We start from the raw sequence: 24,384 nt of genomic DNA on the forward strand, positions 1-24,384 counted from the left end.
AAAAAGTGCACCGGTGTCAGTGCGATCTATTTATTCTGGAAATATAACCAATTTCCCAGAGCAGCCTATGTTCTTTCGAACATGAAACAACCAGATTGTGTACAGGTCCTTTGAACACAGAAAAAAACAGCATAGAGCGCTGTGGGTGCCTACCCCACGTGGTGATGGCCTTTTGCTGAGGAGACAGTGCCACGGGAGCCTACCCCTTATCGACGCCTCACGCCGGTTAGCACTGCCCGTGAAATAAATAATGAAATAAAAGGGAGCCTACCCCTTATCGCCGCCAGTAATCACCGCCGCGGCCCGGCGCTGTGAGGAGATCTTCCCCCACTGCTGTGGGCATCGTTGCGGCGACCCTCGGTACCAGGAGAGGGCCGCCGAAGTGCAGGGAGGGCCGCGCTAGGCCCTGAGGCCGTCAGGTTCCCCCATCACATGACGGAGGCCCGGCCGCGTCATCGGCCCGCCCCCGCCGCGCACTGATTGGCCTGCGCGGCTGTGCCCCTGGAAGGCCGCGCAGGGATTGGCTGCCGGAAGAAGCCGGCCGGCGGTGTCGCAGGGCCCCCAGTGAGCTGAGGGGAGCCCCGATAGTAGAGGAAGACCGGAGCGGGAGCCTACCCCGCCGGTCTGCGGCCGCGGACAGAAGCTGTGGAGGAGGCGGGCCGGGGCACACTGTCGGTGGGGTCTCTATTAAACTGTGTAGGGGCGGTGAAGAGGGCAACGCGGCACAAGGTCGGTGCTCGGCGCCCCCCCCACCCAGTTGGAATCTGGGATTGGGCCCTGTTGGCCCCAGATACCCCGGCGGTGGCCCGGACTGATCCCGTGGGGGACATTTGTAGTGGGACTGCAAAGGCACTAGGGGAATGTGGCCTGACTGCTGAAAGGGGTCTGCTCCTGGACAAGGGAAGAGTAATTCCCTTTTAATGCTGCGGCTACTGAAAGGTGTTCCATTTGAGAAAGTGGTTGCATTTAAGGAAATTGTTTTACATGGAAAGGAATGTTATGCCCTCATCTAATGTCCAAGGAAATGTTCTTCCTGATTAGGGAAATGAGTACCCTGGCATAAAGAAAGGTTGCCTGATCCCAGTGAAATGTTATCTGACCTCTAAAAAGTGTTACATTTGAGCACACGTCTTACATCTGCTGGAATGTTGCCTGGCCAATTACCTGAATGGGTCTACTGCTCCTCTAGGGAAGTGTTAATTGCACGAGGAGATGTTTGCGTTTACCCTGATGAAATGTGTATGCCCCATGTTAAGGAGCCAGCCGCGCTGATCCATTACAGGTGTTCCTGTCTGGTATTATACGATGTTTTTCCCTTACAGGGGTTGGGTTGGCGTTGTCACGCATGAGGTGTACTTACGCTAATGTTGCAACTTACAATTTCAGCCAACCCCCTAAGGATGAGAGCCTGAGTTGGCCCCGCCAGATTGGCCCCAGGTCTACTGATAACTTAATCACAATTTTCTTTATTTCAGCTATGGACTATGGACTCAACCCTTTTGTCCCTTGTAAATAATTCCCCCTGATGTACTTGGCTCTGGCGCCAGTTGGCACCTTGTTGTGATTACCACTATTTTGTTCCTTTTTACCTTACAGGTTGGAGATATCACTAAATGTATTCTTTTTCCAACCAAAGATGGTGTCGTGACTCTTTTGTAGTGTGATTGGTGTGTCATCTGTGGATACTGCGTGAGTGCTTCACATGTCCTCGAAGTTTGGCCGGCCCGCTTGGTGCCATGCTACCCCCTTGGAGATTTGGGTAACCCCCCATTTCTCACACCGCTCATGAGGTTCCATGCGGACAATTTTAGCGATTGTAGGTCCGGATGCAGAATCTGACCGTCTTTCATGGAAATGAGGTTCTGAAATGTCGGAAACTGGAGGTTGTTGCCCTTTGACATTTGCAGCAGTTCTGAAAACCATGCCTGCCTCGGCCAGGCTGGTGCTATCAGTATGACATGACACGGTTCTAACCTCATTTTGCTAAGTACTCGCGGTATTAATGGAAACGGAGGGAACGCGTAGGCAAACCTTCCCGTCCAGTCCAAGTGGAATGCGTTTCCCCTGGAATCTTGCTGAGGATATCTGGACGCAAACTGGACGCACTTTGAATTGTCTCTGGTTGCGAACAAGTCTAATGAGGGAGTGCCCCACCTTTGGAACAGTCTGTGAAGCTGAGTGCCGTGCAGTTCCCACTCGTGCGTCACGTTCGATGTGCGACTTAGGGCATCTGCCCGTGTGTTGAGGATGCCCTGTATATGTTGCACCTGAATTGAAATGCCGTGGTTTATCAGCCACTTCCATATTCTTTGTGCCAACATCGACAGTTGCTTGGATCTTGTTCCACCCTGCTTTAGCAGATAAAACAGTCGTGGTGCTGTCCGTTTGAATAAGCACCGACGAGTGTCGTATCCTGGGTAGGAAGGCTTGAAGCCCCAGAAACACAGCTTTGAGTTCTAACATGTTTATGTGAAGCTGTGCTTCCCAGTCTGACCAGAGGCCCTGAATGTCCAGCTCTTGTAGATGCGCACCCCATCCTTGCAACGAGGCGTCCGTCGTCATCATGTAATCGTGATTCTGAGTCAACAAAGGTCAAGCCCTGATTCAAGTTCTTCTGCACCTTCCACCATGACATGGCCACCTTCATACGGTTCGTGATGGTAATGCGATCCTCGAAGGTTCCTTTGGACTGAACCCACTGCGTACCAGTTGTTCTTAAAAGGGCCTCATTCGAAGACGGCAATTTGGTACCAGTGGGATGCATGAAGATATCATCCCCAACATGGACTTGTACAGCCTCACAGAAGTGAACCTTTTTGTTTGAAGGGTCGTTGCCAGACCTATTATCTTTCTCATTCGGTCTTCAGAAGGATAAGATTTCACTGCCTTGGTGCATATCCATGCCCCTAAGAAGTGGATGCCCTGGGCTGGAGTCAGCGAGGATTTCTCCAAATTGGGCCTTAGTCCCAAGCGCTGAAAAAGCCGAATGCAGCACTGAAGAGACCTTGTTGTTTCTCTGAATGATGGACCTGTCACCAGCCAGTCGTCCAGATATGGATAAACGTAATGCCCTTGCAATCTTAAATGGGCCGCCACCGGGGCCATGCATTTGGTGAACACCCTCGGGGCCGATTTGAGGCCGAATGGAAGGACTTTGAATTGAAAGTGGCGACTCTCCACGATGAATCTTAGATATTTTCTGTGCTTCCGATGAATTGGAATATGGAAGTACGCATCCATGAGATCCAAAGACGCCATGTAGTCTTTCTCCTTTAACATTTGGAGGATCTCTTGTAATGAGAGCATTCTGAAGGGAATCTTTTTTATGTATTGATTCAGATCCCTCAAATCAAATACCTGTCTCCATTTCAGGGTTTGTTTCTTTTTGATGAGGAAGAAATGCGAGTAGAAGCCTTTCCCTCTGAGATGTTGCGGCACTTCTTCTATGGCTCCCTTTTGCAGAAGCGAGTGGACTTCCTTCTGCAATTCCTGACGATGTTGGTTGAGCCTGAGCACCGGGGGATCTGGTGGCATTTCCACAAATTCTAGGGTATGACCTCTGCTTATGACGTCCAAAACCCATTTGTCCGATGTTATGGACATCCAGTTGTTGAAGTATTGAGACAGATAGTGTTCGTTTTCCGGGATCTGCAGTGTGGGGAGCGCCAGCGTGAAATCCTTGACGTCTGTTAGACTGTTGATTCTTCCCTCTGTTGTTGGATTTGCCCCTAGATTGCTGCTGGTAAGAGGAGTTGTAGGGCTTGTACTGGGTGTTTGAATTGTATTGTCGATATCCCTGCTGGTTATAAGGCTGATATCTGTTGGTCTGATATGAGGATCTCTGATTGAATTGACCTCTTGTACCCCTCTTACGAAAGGACTGGAACCGTCCTTGTTGAAGAGACCCCAGCGCTCTAGCAGTATCCATGTCAGATTTGATGCCTTGTAGAGCTTCGTCTATATGTTTCCCAAATAAATTTTCGCCATCAAACGGCATATCCACAATTTTCGCCTGCACCTCCGGACGAAACTATGTCGCTTTAAGCCAACCTTGCCTGCGAAGCGAAACTGCCCCAGCCATCTGTCTGAAAGCCATAGATGAAACGTCCATGGCGATGTAGATTGATTCAGCTGCAGACTTTGCTCCATCTTTGAGGATAGCCGCCGCCTCCTCCTTCCTATCTTCCGGAAGCGCAGACAGTATGGGTGCCAGATCTGACCACATTTGCCTGTTGAAACGGCTAATAAGGGCCATAGCATTGGCTGCTTTAATAGTGGAGGCTGCCATGACCGCAAACCTCTTACCGGCACCATCCATTCTCCGTCCTTCTTTGTCTGGTGGCACTAAGGAAGTAGCCACCGGGTTTTTTGAATTTCTTTGCGCCGCCCGCGTCACAACTGACTCCGGTCTGGGATGTCCTATTAGACAAGCTGCAGCAGACTCTGGCGCTCTATACTTCTTTTCGATCCTTGGAAAAGGAAACCGCTATGGAAGCCGGTGTCTTTAAAATTATTAGGCCCTCTTCCCAAACGTGAGGGATAATCGGTATTGATCGTGCTGATCTCCTGGCATCATCTTTGAAATCATACAAGAAACATTCAGTTTCTTTAACTTCCATATCCAGGTTAAATCTCTTAGCCGCCTTCTCCATGATGTCATGGAACCCTCCGATGTCCTGAGGAGGAGAGGTGGATGGCAGCGGGGTAGGTGATGGGGCCGATGGCAAGATGTATTCATTCCATTCCTGCCCCGAAGCATCATGTACAAGTTCCCCTTCTTCAGGCTGTTCATCCTCGTCGGATTCCGTTAGGTCATCCCTTATTGTTATCACTGGCGGTGATCTCTCCCCTTGCTCTTGAGAGGTAGATTGTGTCTTTGGAGGCTGTGAGGAAGCCATCGGCGTAGATGATTGAGGGGCGTTTGCCTCCGGAAAACGACGGTAGTAGTCGTTTATCATGAACCTGGGGTCAGATACAAGTGACAAAGGTATGGAAACTGTCTCCTGCCGCTCTTCCTCTCGTGATTCCTCTTGTTGCTCTTCCTCCTCATTATAATCACATGTTTCTTGGAAAGACTCGTATCTAGAAGATTGAGTTCTGTCCTTGAAGGAGAATACCTCCTCTTCGTCTGTGTCCTGGCTCTTTATTTTGAGCTGCGAAGGGCTGTAGGCAGCACCTGAGGACTCCTCTCCATCTGAGTCTTGTTCCAACAGAGAAGATGGGGGTAGAGGTGAAATCTGCGTCCATGACGTGAATTCCGCAGATTTGCTGATAGTCGCCGAACCTCTGGACGACTGAAAAGACCGGATAGAAATCATAGTCTTTGACTGTGGCGATTTGAAAGCCTTTGCCGTTGACAGAATGACTTTCGTCGACGGTGCCGTCGACAACGCTGTCACCGTCGACGGAGCCATCGGCAACAAATCCGTCGTCGACGGGACCACCGTCGACGGGGCCCCCGTCGACATCCTCGTCGTCGACGGTCTCTTCGTCGACGAGATAATCTTACTCGTCGACGTTGTTGTCGTCGACATTGTCGACGTCGACGCTGCTTTAGATCCTATCGTCGACGAAGCCGTCGTCGTCGAAGAAGTCTTCTTCGACGGTGAAGTCGTCGACGGAGCTGAAGACTTTTCCACAGATTTTGAAGTAGAAGCTAGGGAACTGGTCGACGGAGCAGACCCTGTCCCTTTCAGACCGGACAGCTTCTGCAGAGGAGTAATAGGGAGGGAGGACGCTGCCTTCTCTTTAGATTTACTCTTTTTAGGCTCCACTTTCTCCTCAGAAGTAGAGGCCTTTCTCTTCTTAGGTGTCATTTTAGAAGATTCCTCCCCAGAATCTGAGTATGATGTGGCCTTCTTCTTCTGAAGCCATAACAGCAAGCGAGCCTCTCTGTCTCTAACAGCAAGCAAGCTTCTCTGTCTCTAAGGGTTTTGACAGAAAAGGTTCTACAGTATTTACAATCCTTAGCAACATGCTTAGGATGAAGACAGTATAGGCAGTCCTTGTGTGGGTCTTCAGAGTAAAGCCTGGCCTTCCCACAGGATCTGCAAGGCCTGAACAGCCTCTTTTTAGAGCTTTCAGCCACAATGAAGAAAAAATAGGTTCACACAGTACCTTAATCCAGTAGACAAGATATTAGAAGTAAAAGGTCAATAGTTCACTCAGGAACAGTAAACTGAGCAGAGCTCAGGGAGACTCCTTTCTCACACGAAGGCGGTTGGAAATCTGAGGCAGGAAGCTTCTGCTGGGGAGTGTGAGGGCAGGGCAGCAATGCTGATTGGCTGACTTTTGGACCAAATAATGAGATGGTCTGGTTACCAAATGCTACAGTCCCTATGGGCTTTTCTATGCAGTTTTCTTCTCTATGATACTGCTTTGGTCATTCTGTTACCGTGAGACTCCCACCATGACGACGGGGAAGATACAAGCATGTGAATCTATGAAAGATGTAATACTGGAGAACCGCAGGTAACGCCGGTGGGCCGGCAGGACGGGGATGTGAAAGTAAGCGTCCTGCAAGTCCAACGCCACCATCCAGTCTTGCGGGCCTGGGGCAGCCAAGACCTGAGCCAAAGTCAACATCTTGAACTTCTCCTTCCGGAGGAAGCCGTTGACGTTCCGTAGGTCCAAGATAGGGCGTAGGCCCCCTTTGCCCTTCTTGGGAACCAGAAAGTAGTGGGAGTAACAACCACACCCTACTTCTGACCCAGGAACGCGCTCGATGGCCCCCTTGGCCAAGAGGGCCGTAACTTCCTCCTGTAGAAGTCGCAAGTGGTCCGCCGACACGCAGTGGTACTGCAGTGGCATGGCTGTAGGGGTCGTCTCGAAGGGGAGGGAGTAGCCCCTCCGGACGATTTGCAGCACCCACCTGTCCGATGTGACGGTGCGCCAGTGGGAGAGGTGATGGCGAACACTGCCCCCCACGGGCGTCACATGGGCCTGAAAACTGGGAAGGTTTTTGAGGCAGATGCTGCGGGAGCGGGTGGGAACTGGCCTCGCTGTTGTCCCCGACCGCCTCCCCGGCGGTTTCCACGGCCGCCACCGCGCTGAAGATTCTGTTGAGGCGGCGTGTGGCTGGCGGCACGTGTGGGGGCGCCCCTTCCTTGGCCGCGAAAGGAGCGAAAGACACCCGACTGCTGGCGCGGGGCCGAGAGGCCCAAGGACTTGGCCGTAGACCTGGAGTCTTTAAAGCACTCAAGCGCGTGGTCTGCCTGGTCGCCAAACAGGCGACGGCCATCGAACAGCATGTCCAGAAGAGTAAACTGGACATCAGCCGAAAAATTGCCGCACATCAACCAGGCGTGGCGTCGAACCGCCACTGTCGTAGCCATCGCTCTGCCCAGTGTATCGGTGGTATCCAGTCCGCACCGGATAGAGTACTGTGCCGCATCTCGACCCTCCACTAGGGCTTGGGCGAGTTTAGCCCCGACCTCCTCAGGGCATTGTGGCAGCATGTCCGTAACCGTGTCCCACAGGGTGTGGGTGTAGCGGCCCAAGAGGCATGCGGTATTGACTGACCGCAGTCCCAAACTCAGGGACGAGAACACTTTCTTACCAAACTGCTCAAACCTCTTGGATTCCCTGTCGGGAGGAGCTGACGGGAATGCGGTCTGGGAGTTAGAGGCCTGGATAACCAGGCTCTTGGGGGCGGGGTGGGTCGACAGGAAGCAAGGGTCACCCGGAGCTGGGCGGTAGCGTCTGGCCACGTTCCTGTCCACAGGCTGTCCTGAGGCAGGCTTGGACCAAGTGCCCAGCAGAACGTCACATAAGGCCTCATTGAACGGCAGCAGAGGCTCGACCGAGCTTGCCTGCGGTTTGAGGACCTCAGTGAGGAGATTAGTCCTCACGGCCGCTGAGGGGAGCGTAAGGTTCAAGGCCTTAGACGCCCGCATCAACACTACACTGTACGCAGCCCCCTCCTCCGTAGCCACGGTAGGAGGGGAGACAAAACCAGTGTCTGGAGAGAGGTCCAGGCCATTGGCTTCCCCAAGCTCCACTGTCCAGTCCGCTTGGTCCTGACACTCCCGTGTCAGAGGGTCCTCAGACCCCTCCCAGTCCTAGTCGTCACCCAATTCCTGGTAGCCAGGATCAACAATCAGGGCCCGTTTATTAAAGTGGAATGTACCTACCGCCGTCTCATACGGCTACCAACGGGGCCGTGTCGACGGCTGAACAGGAGCGACAGAAGGACTGGGGCCGGCGAGGTCGTAAGGTCGACCGGTGTCGACCCGGATCTGGTCGGGGCCTGCGGCGCCGAGGCCGAAGCCGCCGACGGCGTCGGAGCCGGAGCACCCGATCCGCTAGGCCCCGGAGCCGGGCCCACTGGGCCCGTAGGCGCCGTGGGGCCCGGCAGAGAAGAGAGCGACCTCATGGCCATGAGGTACTGCTCGATCTCCTCCCGCGTCGCATCGTGCTCATGGGGCAGGATGCGGCGCTTGCGACTTCGGCGGAGCCGCGTGGGTGGTGCCACCCAAAACCCCGGCCGCGTCGGGCGAGCATCGGGGGTGTTCGGAGGAGCGAAGACGCCACTCCGACCTCTCATGCCTCTTACCTGAGGAGGAACCAGAAGACCGATGCAGACTTCCGGAGCTGCAAGGGCTCCGACCCCACGACTGGTCCCTCGACCTCCCGTGGGACCGACTGCCGGAGCTCGAGCCGCTTGCGGGACCGCTCCCGCCTAGCCTTAGACGTCAGGGCTCGACAGTCGGAGCAGGAACGGTCGTTGTGGTCGAGGCCTAGACACTGCAGACACTGGCGATGGGGGTCGGTATTCGACATCAGTCGACTACACTTCGAGCAGGGTTTGAACCCGGGCATCCCTACCGGCACCTGAAGAGTCGAAAGAGGATCAAAAATGATCAAAAAAATTTTAGTCAAAAAGTGACTAAGGGGCAGAGCTTCTCCGGATCTGCGCTAGCTGGCGCGGAAAAAAGAAGAACTGACGTCAGCGCGCATGGGCGGCGTCTAAGTACTCCGACTACGTCAATCCGGCACAGACGATGCCGACGACGGACGCAGAACCAGAGACGACGCCTAACAACGCGCATGGGTTTTGCTACGCAAACATTTCTGGATCCAGTCTGACGCCTGGGGGTATTCTAAGGTAAGGAGTCTAATACTAACCTGTTTCTTTCAGATCTGTTTTTTAAGTAATAGTGCCGATAGCCTCGGAAGGAAATACATGACGACATTGCCATGAGGAGGCGGGAGTAACAATCTCAACACCAATCACATTTCAGAATTCAAGACTGCAGCCAATCAAAAATATTGCCGGAAAGTGGGCGGAGATTGCCTCCCTATACTGAATACAGCATTTCTCGTCTAGACAGCGCATGCGCTGCCTAGTCGAAACCTAAAAAGAGAAGGGCTAAATTCAGGCAGAAAGGCAATACTCTTTACTTTAAAATTTGGATGTTAACTATGAAATTCCGGAACCTCTTGTAGTTCTTTATGACAGTAATAAGCAAACAAATACGAAAATACTTTATTTAGACAATAATGTCTGTCAAAGTGCCTAAAATTACAAATGAAATTAGAGTAATAGCTGTGTGACGGGGAGAGTGTCGCGGGGTGGAAGTGAACACAGAAGCGGACCGGTGGTCCGCCACCCCTCTTTTACCTTCCTCCATTACCTCTCAACAGCCACCTGATTCCCACTGGGACGTCATGGAACAGGAATCATGCTGGCCGACCGAGACAAGGATACACGTTCCCTTTAACTGGGTACTCAATGATCAGACTCCTCCCCCAACCAGCGTGGACAGCACGTCAAAAGAGAGACGGAACCCGGAAGCGACGAACGGCGTTTCCCTGGAGGCGAAAGGAGTTGACTGGAGTAGCGAGAGAGGAACGAAGACGGAAGGAGAACTTGAGGCAAGAGAAGAGACCGAGGTCGGAGAGTCCGGAGCAGCTTTGCAGAAGCCAGGAGGCCAACGTTTCCACGCTTCGCCCCGCCACGCTCCCACGGGAGGAGCATGGCTCCAACAGGTACGGGGCAGAGTGAGGGGCTGGGTGGGACGTAGGATCCAACCTCCCGAGTAGTTGTATAGCCCCTTGTACAGTCCTGATAGCTTTTCCTCCTTCTCACGAGCACCTACCTCACTCCCGACCCTGATCACCTAGCGTGGTCCCATACTGTGACCTGACATAGCCTTTCTCCTTCTTTCCCAATGCACCGGAACCGGAGGGAAGCCGAGACCCAACCCTGAAACAAGCTGGAGCCACACAAGAAGTCGACCTTCAACCGGGCTGCCTTTGCCCGAGAACGGATCACCAGTCGCAGGAAGAGATCATACATAAAATAAAACCCTCGCTTAAAACACTATTTAAGGAGTCTGCCTCTCTCTTGACTGCTACCCCCTCAGGTGTACCCGTTGTGTCAGACTCCTATCCTACGTCCCTTCCCTCCTGGGACAAGCTGTTATCACAATTTTTGCAACTCTCAGTTCTTTTGTGGACAATTCATAATTCAACCCCTTGTGTTTCTCACAGGTAAACATGAATTAAAATACTTATTCAATAAACAGCTAACAACTTAATAAATGTGCCTTTGATTCAGAAAAAGGAGCTACATTATGGTCCATCAGATTAAAGCGGTTTGTTTTTACGAATGCTGGTATTCACTGATCCGCCCCTTCTTCGTTTTGGGCTTCTGAGATTGATCTGAGTTGCTTTACGGAGCACCCTAGAAATGTTACCAGTTTTGTGATCACTTGCGGCTGCTCATTGTTCAATAAGAAACTGACGACTAAAGGTAATGTCCGTAATCCCAACTTGATCCATAGGGGCTTAAGCAGTCTTCTGCAGTTTGACAATAGAATAGGGCAAATGCAAAGCAGATGAGTGAGTGACTCCTGCAAAACATTACATAGACGGCATCGTCTTGACCCAGGTACGTCCACCCATGGGGGTGACAGAAAACAGCCCATACGAAGCTAAAGAAATGTCATCTTATACGGAGAGGAAAAAGTTTCATTGATGTATGACAGTAATATGCATTATACAACTTGTAGGCCTCTCACACTTTTCAAACCTTTTAAGTGTGTGTAAATTCGGTCAGACCAGCATTCTGAACATTTATTTATTGGATCTTAAGAGTAAATGCCTTGGATCTTAGGAGTAAATGCCTTTGCTCTTTTGATTGTTTGGAACTTTATTACATCTTTTTTTTCCTAGAAGGGAACGAACATCTCTATTTAGAAGGTCAAGTGCAGAAGATTGTGGATTTTCTTAGGGGAATGCAGTGACGAGAATTTGTTTCTATAAAAGTCAATCTGTCCTCTATTATATTGCAAACCAATTTGTTCTTTATGATTCTCTGATGGTAAATGAAATTTACCCCGTCTGCAGTGCTTTCAAGTAAGGACTTTAGAGGGAGTTAAAATACATAGGCATGGAGTAATTCTGGGTTGTGTTTTTCAAGCACTGCCTAAAGTGGATATATTCCTTTTACCTCCCCTATGGCTGATGCTTCTCCATGTGTAGATGCTGACACCACTTCGAGTAAACCATCACCCCACGGAACTGGGCTAGAATTAAGTCATCACCATACTCTTCTGCCCATAAGTAGATTACATTTTAGGATATCCATTTGGCCTTTGCCTTTTTACCTAGTCGTTGCCATTCATGCCAAACAATAAAGAATGTCTAAAAGCCAAGTCCATAAATGTTTGTTGGATATTAGGCTCAACACTAGCTCGATGAAGCCAGCTGGCACACCAGGCGACAATGGAAATATCTATGCTGAGGTGTGTCAGCCACATCCTTCACTTTCATTGAGTGTTACTCGAAATAATTGCCTTCTGGAAGCAGTGATGTACGTTGATCCACAAACCCCAAAACCAGTTGACAGAGACCCTGTAGAGGGGCTGAACTCACAGTCATTAGGATGAGGATTAGGAATCCACAGGCTTTCTCAAACTGCACACATTTTATTACTTTCCTTGGGGAGGGGTGAGCACCAGAAGTGGATAAGGACAAACATTTTTTTCTAAAAGCAGAAACAAATACCAACTCTGGAGAACTTGTACTTTTTAGAAACAATTAGAACAGTGTTTCCCGAACTGTGGGCCACCAGCTGATTATTGGTGGGTCACAAAAATCCAAACAATAAATAAAGAAGCCTTTAAATCATGTATTTATCTTGCACATTGGCTGTACTTCAAAGACAGAGGACAAATATCAGGCTATGTCTTCACCTAAATGCTGCTTATGTTTTCTTTTTTTTTTTTTAAAACATGGGTCTGGTGTCTACAAACTGCTCTCACTTTGCAGTCAGAAAAGACAAGTAACGTTAATTATGTGGTAATCTTCGTGGCATACAGGAAGAGTGAAAGGAAAGACTGTAGGATGTCATTTGTTTGTAACACAAACTGTTCACACATGTAAAATATGAACTGTACACACTTAGGAAAGTAAAAATGAAGCACATTATTTTGAAATTCTAGATTTGAGCACCACATCATTTTTTGTCAGTGCACTTATGATAAAAAGACCCAATTTCAGTTAAGTAATATGCCTCTTTTCATGTTTTAAACTTGTGAACAAAGTCACACACTTCTACAGCATGGCTATTAGAAAGACACCACAGACACAGTTGCTCGCTTTGATGAAGAAAAAAGTAAACGTTGAATGTCACCAAGATGTCTTTAGCGTCTGGTAGACTTCGACCAAATAAAAAACACTCTTTCTGGATCTAGATCTAACTTTCTTGCAAATTTGGAGTAAATTCGTTCAGCGGATAAGGCTGTAGCTGTGTCTAAAATACCTCCTTAGAAAATCAATGGCAAAAACGTTTTGGGACCCCTTTTTTTCCCTCCGTCCCCTCTCTCGCCCCCCCCCCCCCCCCACACACTTTTGACGGATCCCCTGAAACAAACAGTAGCACTTTTCATCAAGATTGGTCAAACACTGCGAAAGTTATTAGCAACACCAAAATGCATTACATATCTGCCTAATCAAAGAACTGGTAACTTGACTAAAACTCCTATCTGAAGAAATGCTTGTATAATAATTATATCAAGTAAGTACTGCCTATGTATTTAACTAGGATACAAAGTCAGCCATTGCTTCGTGGTTAAAACACAGTACTACAAGTACCAGAATTCTCACTAAGGGAATATATACATATATTTTCTTCAAAAATTTGGTGAAAACAAATATTTTGCGCTCATGAAGTACAGAGATGCAGTCATGGTTATGATAAAGCTGAAATAGATTAATGAGTTGATTCTGCAGAAAGTTTAAAAGGCATGAGAGTACTATTAGATAAAGTGGATTCTTTTTTAAATAAATGACTTTTTGCATTTTTAAACAATTTCATACAATTGAAACTGAAAAGGTAAGAAAAGTGTTCAGCCATCAGTAATGAAGAATGTAAAATGTGGCTGAGTAAGTGAATATTTTTGTATCTGAACTGGGCAAAATTTGTGATCAATAGATAAATCAGAAGAGCTCACCTACGACTTCTATACCGGTCTGAGGAGTAACTACGACCTCTTGCTCGATGTCTACTGCCCCGTCTTTTGCTGTGACTTCTAGAATAACTTCTTGACCTACAATTGAAATTCAGTGTTAAATGTAAGTATATATCAGTGCCAGAACATTATCTCCCTATTCTACTATACAAGCCAATTTAAACAAAAACCTGACAAACTATGTATGGTGACATAATTTGAGTACAATTCTTGAAAACCACCACCAAAAAAAGTATGATAGGTTTACTTTGTATATCTATTTTTTTTTTTTTTAAACTTTATTCTGCAAAAAATATCATTACAAGTATGGGCCTACAACCACAGGGGCCGGCCGCTAGGACATGTAAAGCAATTATAGGAACTCACAAAGCAGCGACCGATCCCTTAGAGGTCCAGCATAGTACAGGGTACAGTTTTCGGCAACACAGGATGTAGGCAGGATATAGATGTTTTACATTTTTTAGGAAAAAGAACAGAGAGAAAAACAAAGAAACAAAACTCAAGGCGAAAAGCGTTCTAGACAATGTCGAGCTCCGACGGGGGGGATCTGCAAAACCGGATAACGAATCAAGAGGGCAATAGTGATGATCAGGGGGGAGGCAGTGGGGAAGTCAGACAATCAGGAAAAAGGGAGTAAATCGTTTCAGGAACCTCAGGATCAGGGGGACAGAAAAATGTCCAGAGTGTCCTCAAAGGGGGGTGTACAGATGTTCCCTCGGTAGACGTTCCATTGATCCCAAATTGTACTCCACGCCCTAGGCTTGCCCCTAGCCAAGTATACCGTCTTCTCTCTAAACATGCACCAGTCCATATTCTCCTTCCATACCGACACGGTGGGAGGCCGTTGGGAACCCCACAGCTGCGCAATATTTTTCTTTGCGATCATGTTCCCAAGCGCCGCCCACCGGGCCTGAGCAACGTTGTAATCATTCGGCTCCCACACATTCAATAAACATCTACGAGCCTCAGGCAGCAGAGCGACCCCGGTGACACACACCATTACCGCATGCACACGCTGCCAATACGCCGCCACCTCACGACACTCCCAAAGTATACGAAGAAAGGTGGCACTCATTCCACACCCGCGCTTACACAACCCATCCGAGGAAAAACCCATAGCAATCAAACGAGGACCCGTAACATACACACGATGAAGAATTTTGAGCTGGACGAGACGGAGACGGGCAGGAATGGCGACCTCTTTCGGGGAGGATAGTGCAGACTGCCAGTCCTCGTCATCCAACTCCAACCCGTCTCCGGTCCAGGCCTGCCTGAGACGCACTAGGAGATCTGCCCGGTTGTTAATTAGTTTCTTATAAATCAAGGAGATCGTACTATCAGGCAGATGACCATCAAGTATACGGTCCTCGAGTGGGGAAGATTCAGGAACAGCAACACCGGCAGTGAAGACAGACAGCAAAGCGTGGCGAACCCGTGCATACCTGAAGAACTCCCGTTCACCCAACTCGTACTCACTTTGAAGCATCGCAAAGGTTTTCACCGCGCCTTTCACCCATAGATCACCCACTCTGCTAATGCCAATCATATCCCAGTTCTCAAAACCTTTCGTTGTCCAGAGGCATCCCAATTTCTCAGAAGCATACAAAGGGGTCACTCGTGTCAATCGATCATTCCATCCCATGGCCGCATTGGCATCTTTCCACACACGCACTGCAGTCTTGGTGGGTCCCGTCAGGTTCCTCCCCGCCGTCCGAGAGTAGAGTGCTCTATTGAAGTTACCGCCGGGCAACTGATAAGAGTGTCGCTCGACCGAGCGGCGACAGCGGCAATCTGCGCCACCGAGCAACATCCAACTTCAATCGTCAGAGAGGAGGAAGGAGATTGTGCTCGTAACGGGCAACTGGGTCTAACGATATATAGACTCCCAAATACTTGAAGCCGGATTGTGAAAGTTGAATGGGAAACCTACTCTGTAAGGAGGGAAGGCCGCCCGAGATGACATACACACACGATTTGGACCAATTAATGATCAAGCCGGAGTTCTTACCGAAAGAAGTGACAACGTCGAATAGGACGTTAAGGGATTCACGAGGGGAGGTAAGGTACAGGAGGATATCGTCGGCGAACAACGAGACACGATCCTCAAAATCGGGGGCCCACTGGATGCCTTTTATCGACGGCTCCCATCGGAGCCAGCCTGCAAGCGGTTCTAGAGTGAGAGCGAAGAGCAGGGGGGAGAACGGGCATCCCTGCCTAGTACCCCTCCCGAGAGCAAAGAACTGGGACACTCAACCATTAACGACAACCTGGGCTAGCGGATCCGTATATAAAAGTCGAACCCAACTGATAAATTCCGCACCGAAACCGAACTTCGCCAGAGTGGCCCAAAGATACGGCCATTCAATCGTGTCAAAGGCCATCGTGGCGTCCAAGGAAGCCAAGATGGCCGGCTTCGGAAGAGACTCCGCCCTAGCGAGAACGCTGTGTAAGCGCCACAAATTAAGAGCGGGGTTCCGATGCGGAATAAAACCGGATTGATCCGGATGGATCAGGTTACAAATTACAGTGAGTAGACGATTAGCAAGGACCTTGGCGAGAATCTTCGGCTCAGCATTCAATAAAGAGATAGGCCTATATGACGCACAGCGATCACGAGGCTTGCCCTCCTTAGGAATTACAACTATAGTTGGCAGACGCTGGTCACAAGGGAGGGTGCCAAGCTCACATGATTCCATGAACATAGCGCAGAGATAAGTCGCGACTTTGTCCGGGCGCAGTTTGTACAGTTCGATAGGCAAGCCATTAGGGCCAGAACGGAGGGAACGGATCGCGGTCGCAATCTCATCGACCGACAACGGGGCCTCCATGCACTCACGGTCCTCCTCAGACAGGCAGGGCAGCGCGATGTCCCTCAGCAATAAGCGAGAGTCATCCTCGTCTCTATCGGACACCGGGGAGTAGACCACACGAAAATAGTCAGCAAAACACTCCACAATCTCGCCAGGGTCAGTCACATTCACACCATCCGAAGTCGGAATCACAGGGACCACACGATTCGCTCTTTCCTTCTGATCAAGCCAGGCGATCAATTTGCCCGCCTTATCCCCCACATCATACAGTCGACCTTGCTGTTCCCTGTTCATTGTTTTGGCAGCATCAGTAACAAGGGATTTATAGTCAAACTGCTTCAAACTGAGGGCGTGGAGTCTATCCTGGGTGACGCCTAAGTCTAGATCAGCCTCCAGCTCCAGTATTTCGGCCTCAAGACTCACGACCTCCCTATTGCTAGCCTTCTTGGTCTCAGCTATTAAAGATAGGGCCTGTCCACGAATAACAGTTTTTTTTTTTTTTTGGAAAACCTTTATTTGTATAAAAGATACACCGCTATTCAGCCATACATCCCGGAAGCCAGGCAGCATTGAGGTAGCAGGTAAATTCGTGTACCAAACTGTTTGCAGAAGCAATCAGGTTTAATTTTCAAATAGAACACAACGCAAGAATAAATAAACCATGGAAAAAGAAAGCCACACAGGCTAAGAAAGAAATACGAGAAACAAGAAAGAAAAAGGAAAGAAAGAAGAAAATAGGCTGAGGACGGATCTTAGACAGCGGGTTTGCATCGCGGGGAGAGGTCAAGGGCTACACACCCTAAGCAGCTAACAATACTATTAGCAGCAGTGGGTCATGTGGAGAGTGTCACAACAGGATAAACTGCATGGAACCACGGGTAAGGGGGCACTACGGGGACAGCTGTACTTCAGATTCCATCTCCACTGGGGGTGCACAAATATCACCTCGGTACGAGTTCCAAGCTCCCCATACAGACCTCCACATTCTGGGTTTGCCCCTGGCCACGTATACTGTCTTCTCACGCAGCATGCACCAGTCCATGTTGGTTTCCCACAAGCTGAGCGAGGGAGGGACAAGCGCACCCCACTTCTGAGCGATGTCTCTCTTGGCCACCATGTTGCCCAGGGTGACCCACCGGGTCTGGGCAACACTGTAGTCATTAGGGCCCCAGATGTTGAGGAGGCATCGCCGGGCCTCCGCTGGTAGAGCCACACCAGTCACCTCCTTCATCACGTCATGCACACGTGCCCAATATCGAGTGACCTCAGGACATTCCCATAGAATGTGCATGAAGGTCGCAGTCATACCACATCCTCTCCGGCACATACCATCCAGTGAGAGCCCCATGTGTATAAGTCTGGGGCCCGTGACATACACCCTATGCAATATCTTCAGCTGGACAAGGCGGAGCCGCGCCGATATGGCCCCCTCCCTAGGGGAGGAGACCGCCGATTGCCACTCCTCATCGTCCACCTCTATGCCATCATTCACCCAGAGCTCCCTCAATCGCGCCAGTAGGTCAGCACGCACATTAATGAGCTTCTTGTATGTCAGGGAAATAGCGCTATCCGGCATATGACCGTCCAGCACCCGATCCTCCAGGGGAGATGACTCAGGTATCGTCTCTCCCTCCGAAATGTGGGAAGAGAGGGCATGCCTAAGCTGGGCATATCGGAAGTATTCCGTCGCCCCTAGTTGGAACTCGGACTGTAGTGCCTCAAATGACTTAATCCTTCCCCCAGCCACCATGTCACCAACCTTAGATATACCAATAATGTCCCACCTGTCAAAGCCCTTGGTATGCCACAGTTTTCCCAATATGTCTGAGTCGTACAGTGGAGTGGCCATGGTAATCTTGCCCTGCCAACCCAAGGTTTTAGTGACCGCCCGCCATAAGTGTACCGCCGTCTTAGTGGGACCCGTTAACTTCCGATCCAGAGACCTGGAGTATAGCGCTCTATAGTAATTTCCGTCACTCATGAGCCACCGATCCATGGCATAGCCCGGGCTGATCGCCGGGCCATAGAGGCCATGGTTGATTGCCGCGAGTTGAGACGCCCAATAGTAGCGCCGTATATCGGGCAAAGCAATGCCCCCATCATAGCACGGTATGGTCAGCTTGACCAGCGAGATCCGTGGTCTACCGTCCCATAACAACGCTCGCTGCAAGGATTCGATCTCCCCGAAGTATTTGGCCGGTACAGGGTCCTGAGTATTCTGTAGGGCGTAAAGGAAGCGTGGCAACGCCATCATTTTAAACAGCGCAGCCCTGCCCATCAGGGAGATCGGTAGTTTTTTCCAGCCCTCGACGTCTCGGCGCAACCGCGCCAGAGGCGGAAGCAAGTTATGTGAGTATCGGGCTCGGGAGTCCTGCGACACGTAAATGCCCAAGTACCGAAAACCCTGCTGGGCAATCTGTATTGAGCACCCACGGGGAAGGCGCGGAGTGTCACCACACAGCGTGTACAGGGAAGACTTGGACCAGTTGATTACCAGGCCCGAGTGAGTACCAAAGGTTCTCAGCAGGTCAAAAACCACTATGAGCGAGCGGCAGGGGGAGGTAAGATATAGGAGGATATCGTCCGCATAGAGCGACACCCGGTCCTCGAATCCTGGAGACCACGTTATCCCGGTGATGTCAGGATGTGACCTGATCCACGCCGCCAGAGGCTCAAGCGCCAGGGCGAACAGGAGCGGCGAGAGCGGGCATCCCTGCCTAGTGCCTCTGTGCAATGCAAAAGAGGCAGACAACCGTCCATTAACAGCTACATTCGCCAGCGGGGTAGAGTACAGGAGCCGGACCCAGCCGATGAAAACAGGTCCAAACCCCAACTTGGCTAGTACAGCCCATAAGTAGTTCCACTCCAAAGAGTCAAAGGCCATAGTGGCGTCAAGTGAGGCGAGTACTGTGGGTGCACTAAGCAGGTGAGCCCGTGCCATGACCGCGTGAAGCCGTCTCAAGTTGAGCGCTGTGTTACGGTGTGGTATGAAGCCAGACTAGTCCGGATGGACCTAGTCCGAGATCACTCCCACCAGCCGGTTGGCCAACAATTTGGCCAGGATCTTGGGTTCGGCGTTCAAAAGTGAGATTGGTCGGTACGACCGGCAAAGATCACCTGGTTTCCCCTCTTTATGTATCACCACAATGGTGGCAAGTCGTTGGTCGAGCGGGAGCTCCCCGGCTTCGCGGGCTTCAAGAAACATACCCAACAGGGGAGCGGCAAGCGTGTCGGCCTTGAGTTTATACAGCTCAACCGGAATGCCATTGGGCCCCGGCGCCTTGCCTGAGCGCAACGATCGAATCGCCAATGCCACCTCGTCTACGGTCAGGTCCCGTTCCATGTCCTCCCGCTCGATATTTGAGAGGCAGGGAAGCACGATGTCTTCCAGAAGGGAAGCCGAGGCAGATTCTGGCAGGGGATTCGCAGAGGTATAGACCGCCTCAAAATATTCTGCGAAGGACCCAACAATGGCTGCCGGGTCTGTAAGAGACAGTCCGTCATCACTCAGTATCTCTGGGACCACCCGGGACGCGAGCTCCCGTCTGTCCAGCCAAGCCAAAAGCTTGCCCGCTTTGTCTCCCGAGTCATAGATCCTGCCCTGTTGCTCCCTACTCAAGGCCTTCGCCGCTCCAGTGGCAGTAGCCCGGAGTTCAGACTGTTTAAGGGAAAGGGCATGTAGTAATTCGGGAGATGGGCCCAGTGCCAGCTGAGAATTTAGATCGGCGAGGTCTGATTCCAGCCGCACCACGTCCGCGTCCCGCCGTCGGCGGGCCTCTGCAATCAGAGAGAAGGCCTCTCCGCGAAGCACGGTTTTAAAGGCCTCCCAGAGGGAAACGGCGGAGTCAACCGTACCAGTGTTCTCGGCAAAGTACCGTTCTATAGCTTTAGCCAGGAGTGCCCTGGTCTTTGGGTCTCGGAAGTACCACGGATTAATGGGAGCTACTCGCGAAGTCGCGGGTATCTGGAAATCGAAGGAAACCCAAACCGGGGAATGGTCCGAAATGCCCCTAGCTAAGAGACGAGCGGTGGAAACGGACTGCGCTTGGGCCGCCGGGGTGAGTACATAGTCTATACGCGAAAGGCTGCCGTGGGCACCCGATAGGAAGGTATACTGCCGCTGGGTGGGGTGCAGTAAACGCCAGCAATCAACCATCCCCATGGAGCTCAGGAAATCCGGGAGCCAGGACTGTGAAGCACGTAGGTCTCTGGATGGGAAGCGGTCCAAGTCCCCCAAAACTACAGAATTGAAGTCACCACCCATGATTAACAAACCCTCGGGGAGACCTAAGATGGCGCCACCCAGATCCCTGAAAGTAGTCTCCGAAACCAATACTAACGTGCGGCCCTCCCACTTGCCCACCACCGCCACAAATCTGCCCCTCTCGTCAACAAGTGTAGACTCCACCTCCAACGGGAGGGACGTGCGCACCATGATGCCCACCCCTCTGGAGCCCGAGGAGAACCCCGAATGTGCCACCATTTTGAACCCACGTCTATTCAAAGCTTTACATGCATGTCCCACTAAATGGGTCTCCTGCAGAAAAACTACATCTGGCGAACAACGTTTGAGCAGTTGCAGTACAATCCCTCTTTTAATTCGGTCCCCTAATCCGTTCACGTTCCAGCTCAACAAGTTAAGAAATTTACCCTCCATCATCAAGGACGTTCCGCCCCCTCCCCCCCTCCCGCAATGGCGCCCACAAATGTATCATAGCGTTCATACGAAACCTCAGCCAGAACAGAGTATGAAACAAATAAGAAAATAGAAAGAACACACCCCAACTACCCACCACCCTGCACCCCTGCATTAGACTATAAGCCACCCCAACTAGCAGTGTGCCTGTCGCCCCTTAACTAATCTACAAGAAGCCCACAGAGGAGAAAGGAGACATCCTATCCCCCCCGTCACCCCCCATATTACTAACAAAATATTCAAACCAATAGCAGCAATGTCTTAAGCCGTTGTCCTTTGCGGTAGCCCAGCTCTCAGAGAGTCTATAGTCTGGACAATCATTCCTGCGCTTCCGCTCCTCCGGTGGTCTCCTCCGTCTGGTCCGCCGGGTCAGGTCGGTCTTGGGGCAGGGTATCAAGCCAGTGCTCTGCATCATCCGGGAAGTCGAAAAACAGAGTCCGATGGTTATGTTCAATGCGGAGTTTGGCCGGATAAAGCATAGAGTAACGCAGGCCCAAGTCTCTCAACCTTCTCTTTACCCCAGCAAAGCTCTGGCGTCGCTTCTGTACTGCCTGGGTGAAGTCTGGGAAGAAATTCACCTCCGAGTTCTGGAAGCGCAGTGGGCCCGCGGTTCTCGATGCCTGCAGGATTGCGTCTCTGTCCCTATAATTGAAAAGTCTTGCGATGATAGGGCGAGGGGAAGCGCCCGACTTCGGCGGCCCACCCGGTATCCTGTGGGCCCTCTGCACCGAGAAGAACTTACTCAGGCCCCCCGGCGCCAAGTTCTTAACCACCAGGTCCTCGACAAAAAGTTCAGTTGAGTCCTCCTCGGCCTTCTCCGGAACCCCGGTGATGCGGACATTTTGGCGTCGCGCACGACCCTCAAACTCGTCCAGTCGGCGCGCCAGCACCCCATTCGCCATCTTCAGGTCCCGCACCTCGGTCTGGATGTCGGACACATCAGTGACCAGGCTCGATGTCTTGAGATCCAGTGATTTCACCCGGTCATTAGTCTTACCGAGGTCAGTCCTGATGAGGTTTAACTCGATCTTCAGAGAGTCAACCTTGCCGGACAGTGCCTCGTGGAGAGCGTGCATCTCCGTCTTCACCCCCGTTATCGCACCCATAACATCTCGAAGCGTTATTTCGGAGTCGTCCGGGGATTCGTCCCTTCTCGGGTCTGTAGTGCGGCCTGCCAGTCCCGGTGATCCCTTAGACTGGGAGAATCGCTCCGGAATGGTGGATTGGGACTGGGGCGGTTTTCTGTTGACTCGCTGAGTCTTGCCTTTGTCCGAATCTCCTTTGCCCGCCATGTTGGCACGCCCGGACAGGGTGGTCAAGAGGGGCGAGGAAGCCGTACGATGTGCGCGCAGTATGCACAATGGAAACTCCAAGGTCCGTCACTGAGGCCGTTTCGCAGTAGTGTTCAGATACCAGGGGCAGTCACCGGGGAGACGAAGCATAGGTAGGGAGGCGCCGTATGAGGACACCGCTGTACCCCTCAACGTACGCCAATGATGCGGGCGGAGCCTCCGGGGTCCGTCGAGCTAACTAAGTCCAGGAATGTCGGATTTTCATTCCGAAAGCGGGTGCCGCCTCAGGACCGGCTCAGCAATAGATTCCCACAGTCGTGGGACAGGATGGATAGCAGGATTATTGCGGAGGATCGGGAGGTCTTCGGAGCTCCGAGCTCACGCGGCCATCTTGGTCGCCGGCGAAGCTCCTCCCCCACGAATAACAGTTTTGAAGGCTTTCCACAGGGACACTGAGGACAAATCGGACCCCTCGTTCTCCAGGAAGTAGTGATCTAGGGACTTTATCAGGCTGTTACGGGTCTTGGGATTGCGCAGGTACTATGGATTGATAGGGGCGATCCGCCCGCAGCGTGTATCCCCGTATCAAAACTAAACCACAGAGGAGAATGATCTGAAATGCCTCGGGCCAAGTGCTTGATCTCCCTAACGTAGGAAAACTGGACAGCAGGCATAAGGATGTAATCAAGCCTGGAGAGACTCCCATGTGCCCCGGAGTGAAAGGTGTACTGGCATTGCGTCGGAAAGCATTAACCTCCAGCAGTCCACCAAACCAAAGGTGTATAAGAACCCACCGAGCCATGACTGGGAAGTAGGAAGATCCCAGGGGGGGGGGGGGGGGGGGGGGGCGATCCAAACCGCCAGAAAGCACAGAATTAAAATCCCCACCCATAAGGAGAAGACTATCAGGGAGCTCCAGCATCATCCGGCCAACATCCGAGAAAGCAGAGGTCTGGAGACCCGGGGGAACGTAGATGGTACCCAAGGAAAGAGTCTTACCCTCCCACCTACCAGTGAGGGCGGCATAACGCCCTCTGTCGTCAAGGATTACATTATCAATCTCTAGAGGGAGAGAAGACCTGACCAGAATACCAACCCCTCTGGAACCAGTGGTGAACCCAGAGTGAGCAACCAAGCGGTATCCCCACCTATTCATAGTATGACACATATTTCCCACCAAATGCGTCTCCTGCAAGAGTACCACATCAGGAGACAAACGACGCAAATATTGCAGTACAACACCCTGTTTTATACGATCCCCCAATCCATTGACGTTCCAAGATATCAACCTCAACCCACTACCCCCCATCCCCACAAGTGATGCATTAGTCACCCCACGAAGAGCAGGACACCTGAAATAAAGAAAAAACCAATATGCCGCCTTGAGAGAGAAAAACACACACACAAACACCCCATACCACCCCCCAACCAACACCCGCTACAACTCCCCCCTCCCTGCACCCCTGCAGTAGACTAAGAAGCCACCCAAACATGCCTGTCGCCCTAACAGTCCCATTCTACAAAAAGACCCTGGAGGAGGAAAGAGGCCCGTCACCACCCACCACCCAGATGTGGACAACAATAAGACAGACTATACAAAAGAAATAGCACCCAGCTGAGAACGTCCGATGTTCGGAGGTCAGGGACCGAAAAGTCACTTCTGCGTAGGCTCACCACCATCGGCACCGCCAGGGTGCTCCGTCCGATCGCCTCGGACAGGCAGGGAATCCAACCAGTCACTCGCATTGTCCGGTCGATCGAAAAAGAAGGTCCGTTCCTCATACTCCACTCGAAGCCTAGTAGGGAAAAGCATCGCGTACTTTAGTCCAAGGTCCCGAAGACGTCGTTTAACCCCCTGAAAGCCCATCCTTTGTCTCTGGACAAGTTGAGTGAAGTCCGGGAAAAAGTTAACAGAGGAGTTTTCATATTTTACCGGGCCGTGCACTCTCGATGCCTGCAGGATCGCATCACGGTCTCTAAAGTGGAAAAGTTTTGCGATGATAGGCCTCGGAGGAGCGCCCGGCTTGGGCTTACCACCCGGAACACGATGTGCAAGTTCCACTGCGAAAAACTTGCTTAGTCCAGAGGGGGCAAGATGGTTCTGTAGC

At 51.2% G+C, this 24,384-nt stretch overlaps 1 protein-coding gene across 5 annotated transcripts in view; it reads right to left on the reverse strand.

The window, feature by feature from the left end:
* Window positions 1–24,384, reverse strand: part of NKTR (natural killer cell triggering receptor) — a 492,868-nt gene that overhangs the window by 114,200 nt on the left and 354,284 nt on the right. For all 5 annotated transcript variants that reach the window (XM_086941096.1, XM_086941095.1, XM_086941094.1 and 2 more), the window contains one exon: window positions 13,461–13,556. In XM_086941096.1, coding sequence (XP_086797222.1) covers window positions 13,461–13,556 — 96 coding nt within the window. The remainder of the gene's footprint in view (window positions 1–13,460; window positions 13,557–24,384) is intronic.

The sequence above is a fragment of the Lissotriton vulgaris genome, chromosome 10, assembly GCF_964263255.1.
Source record: "Lissotriton vulgaris chromosome 10, aLisVul1.2, whole genome shotgun sequence".
NCBI lineage: Eukaryota > Metazoa > Chordata > Amphibia > Caudata > Salamandridae > Lissotriton > Lissotriton vulgaris.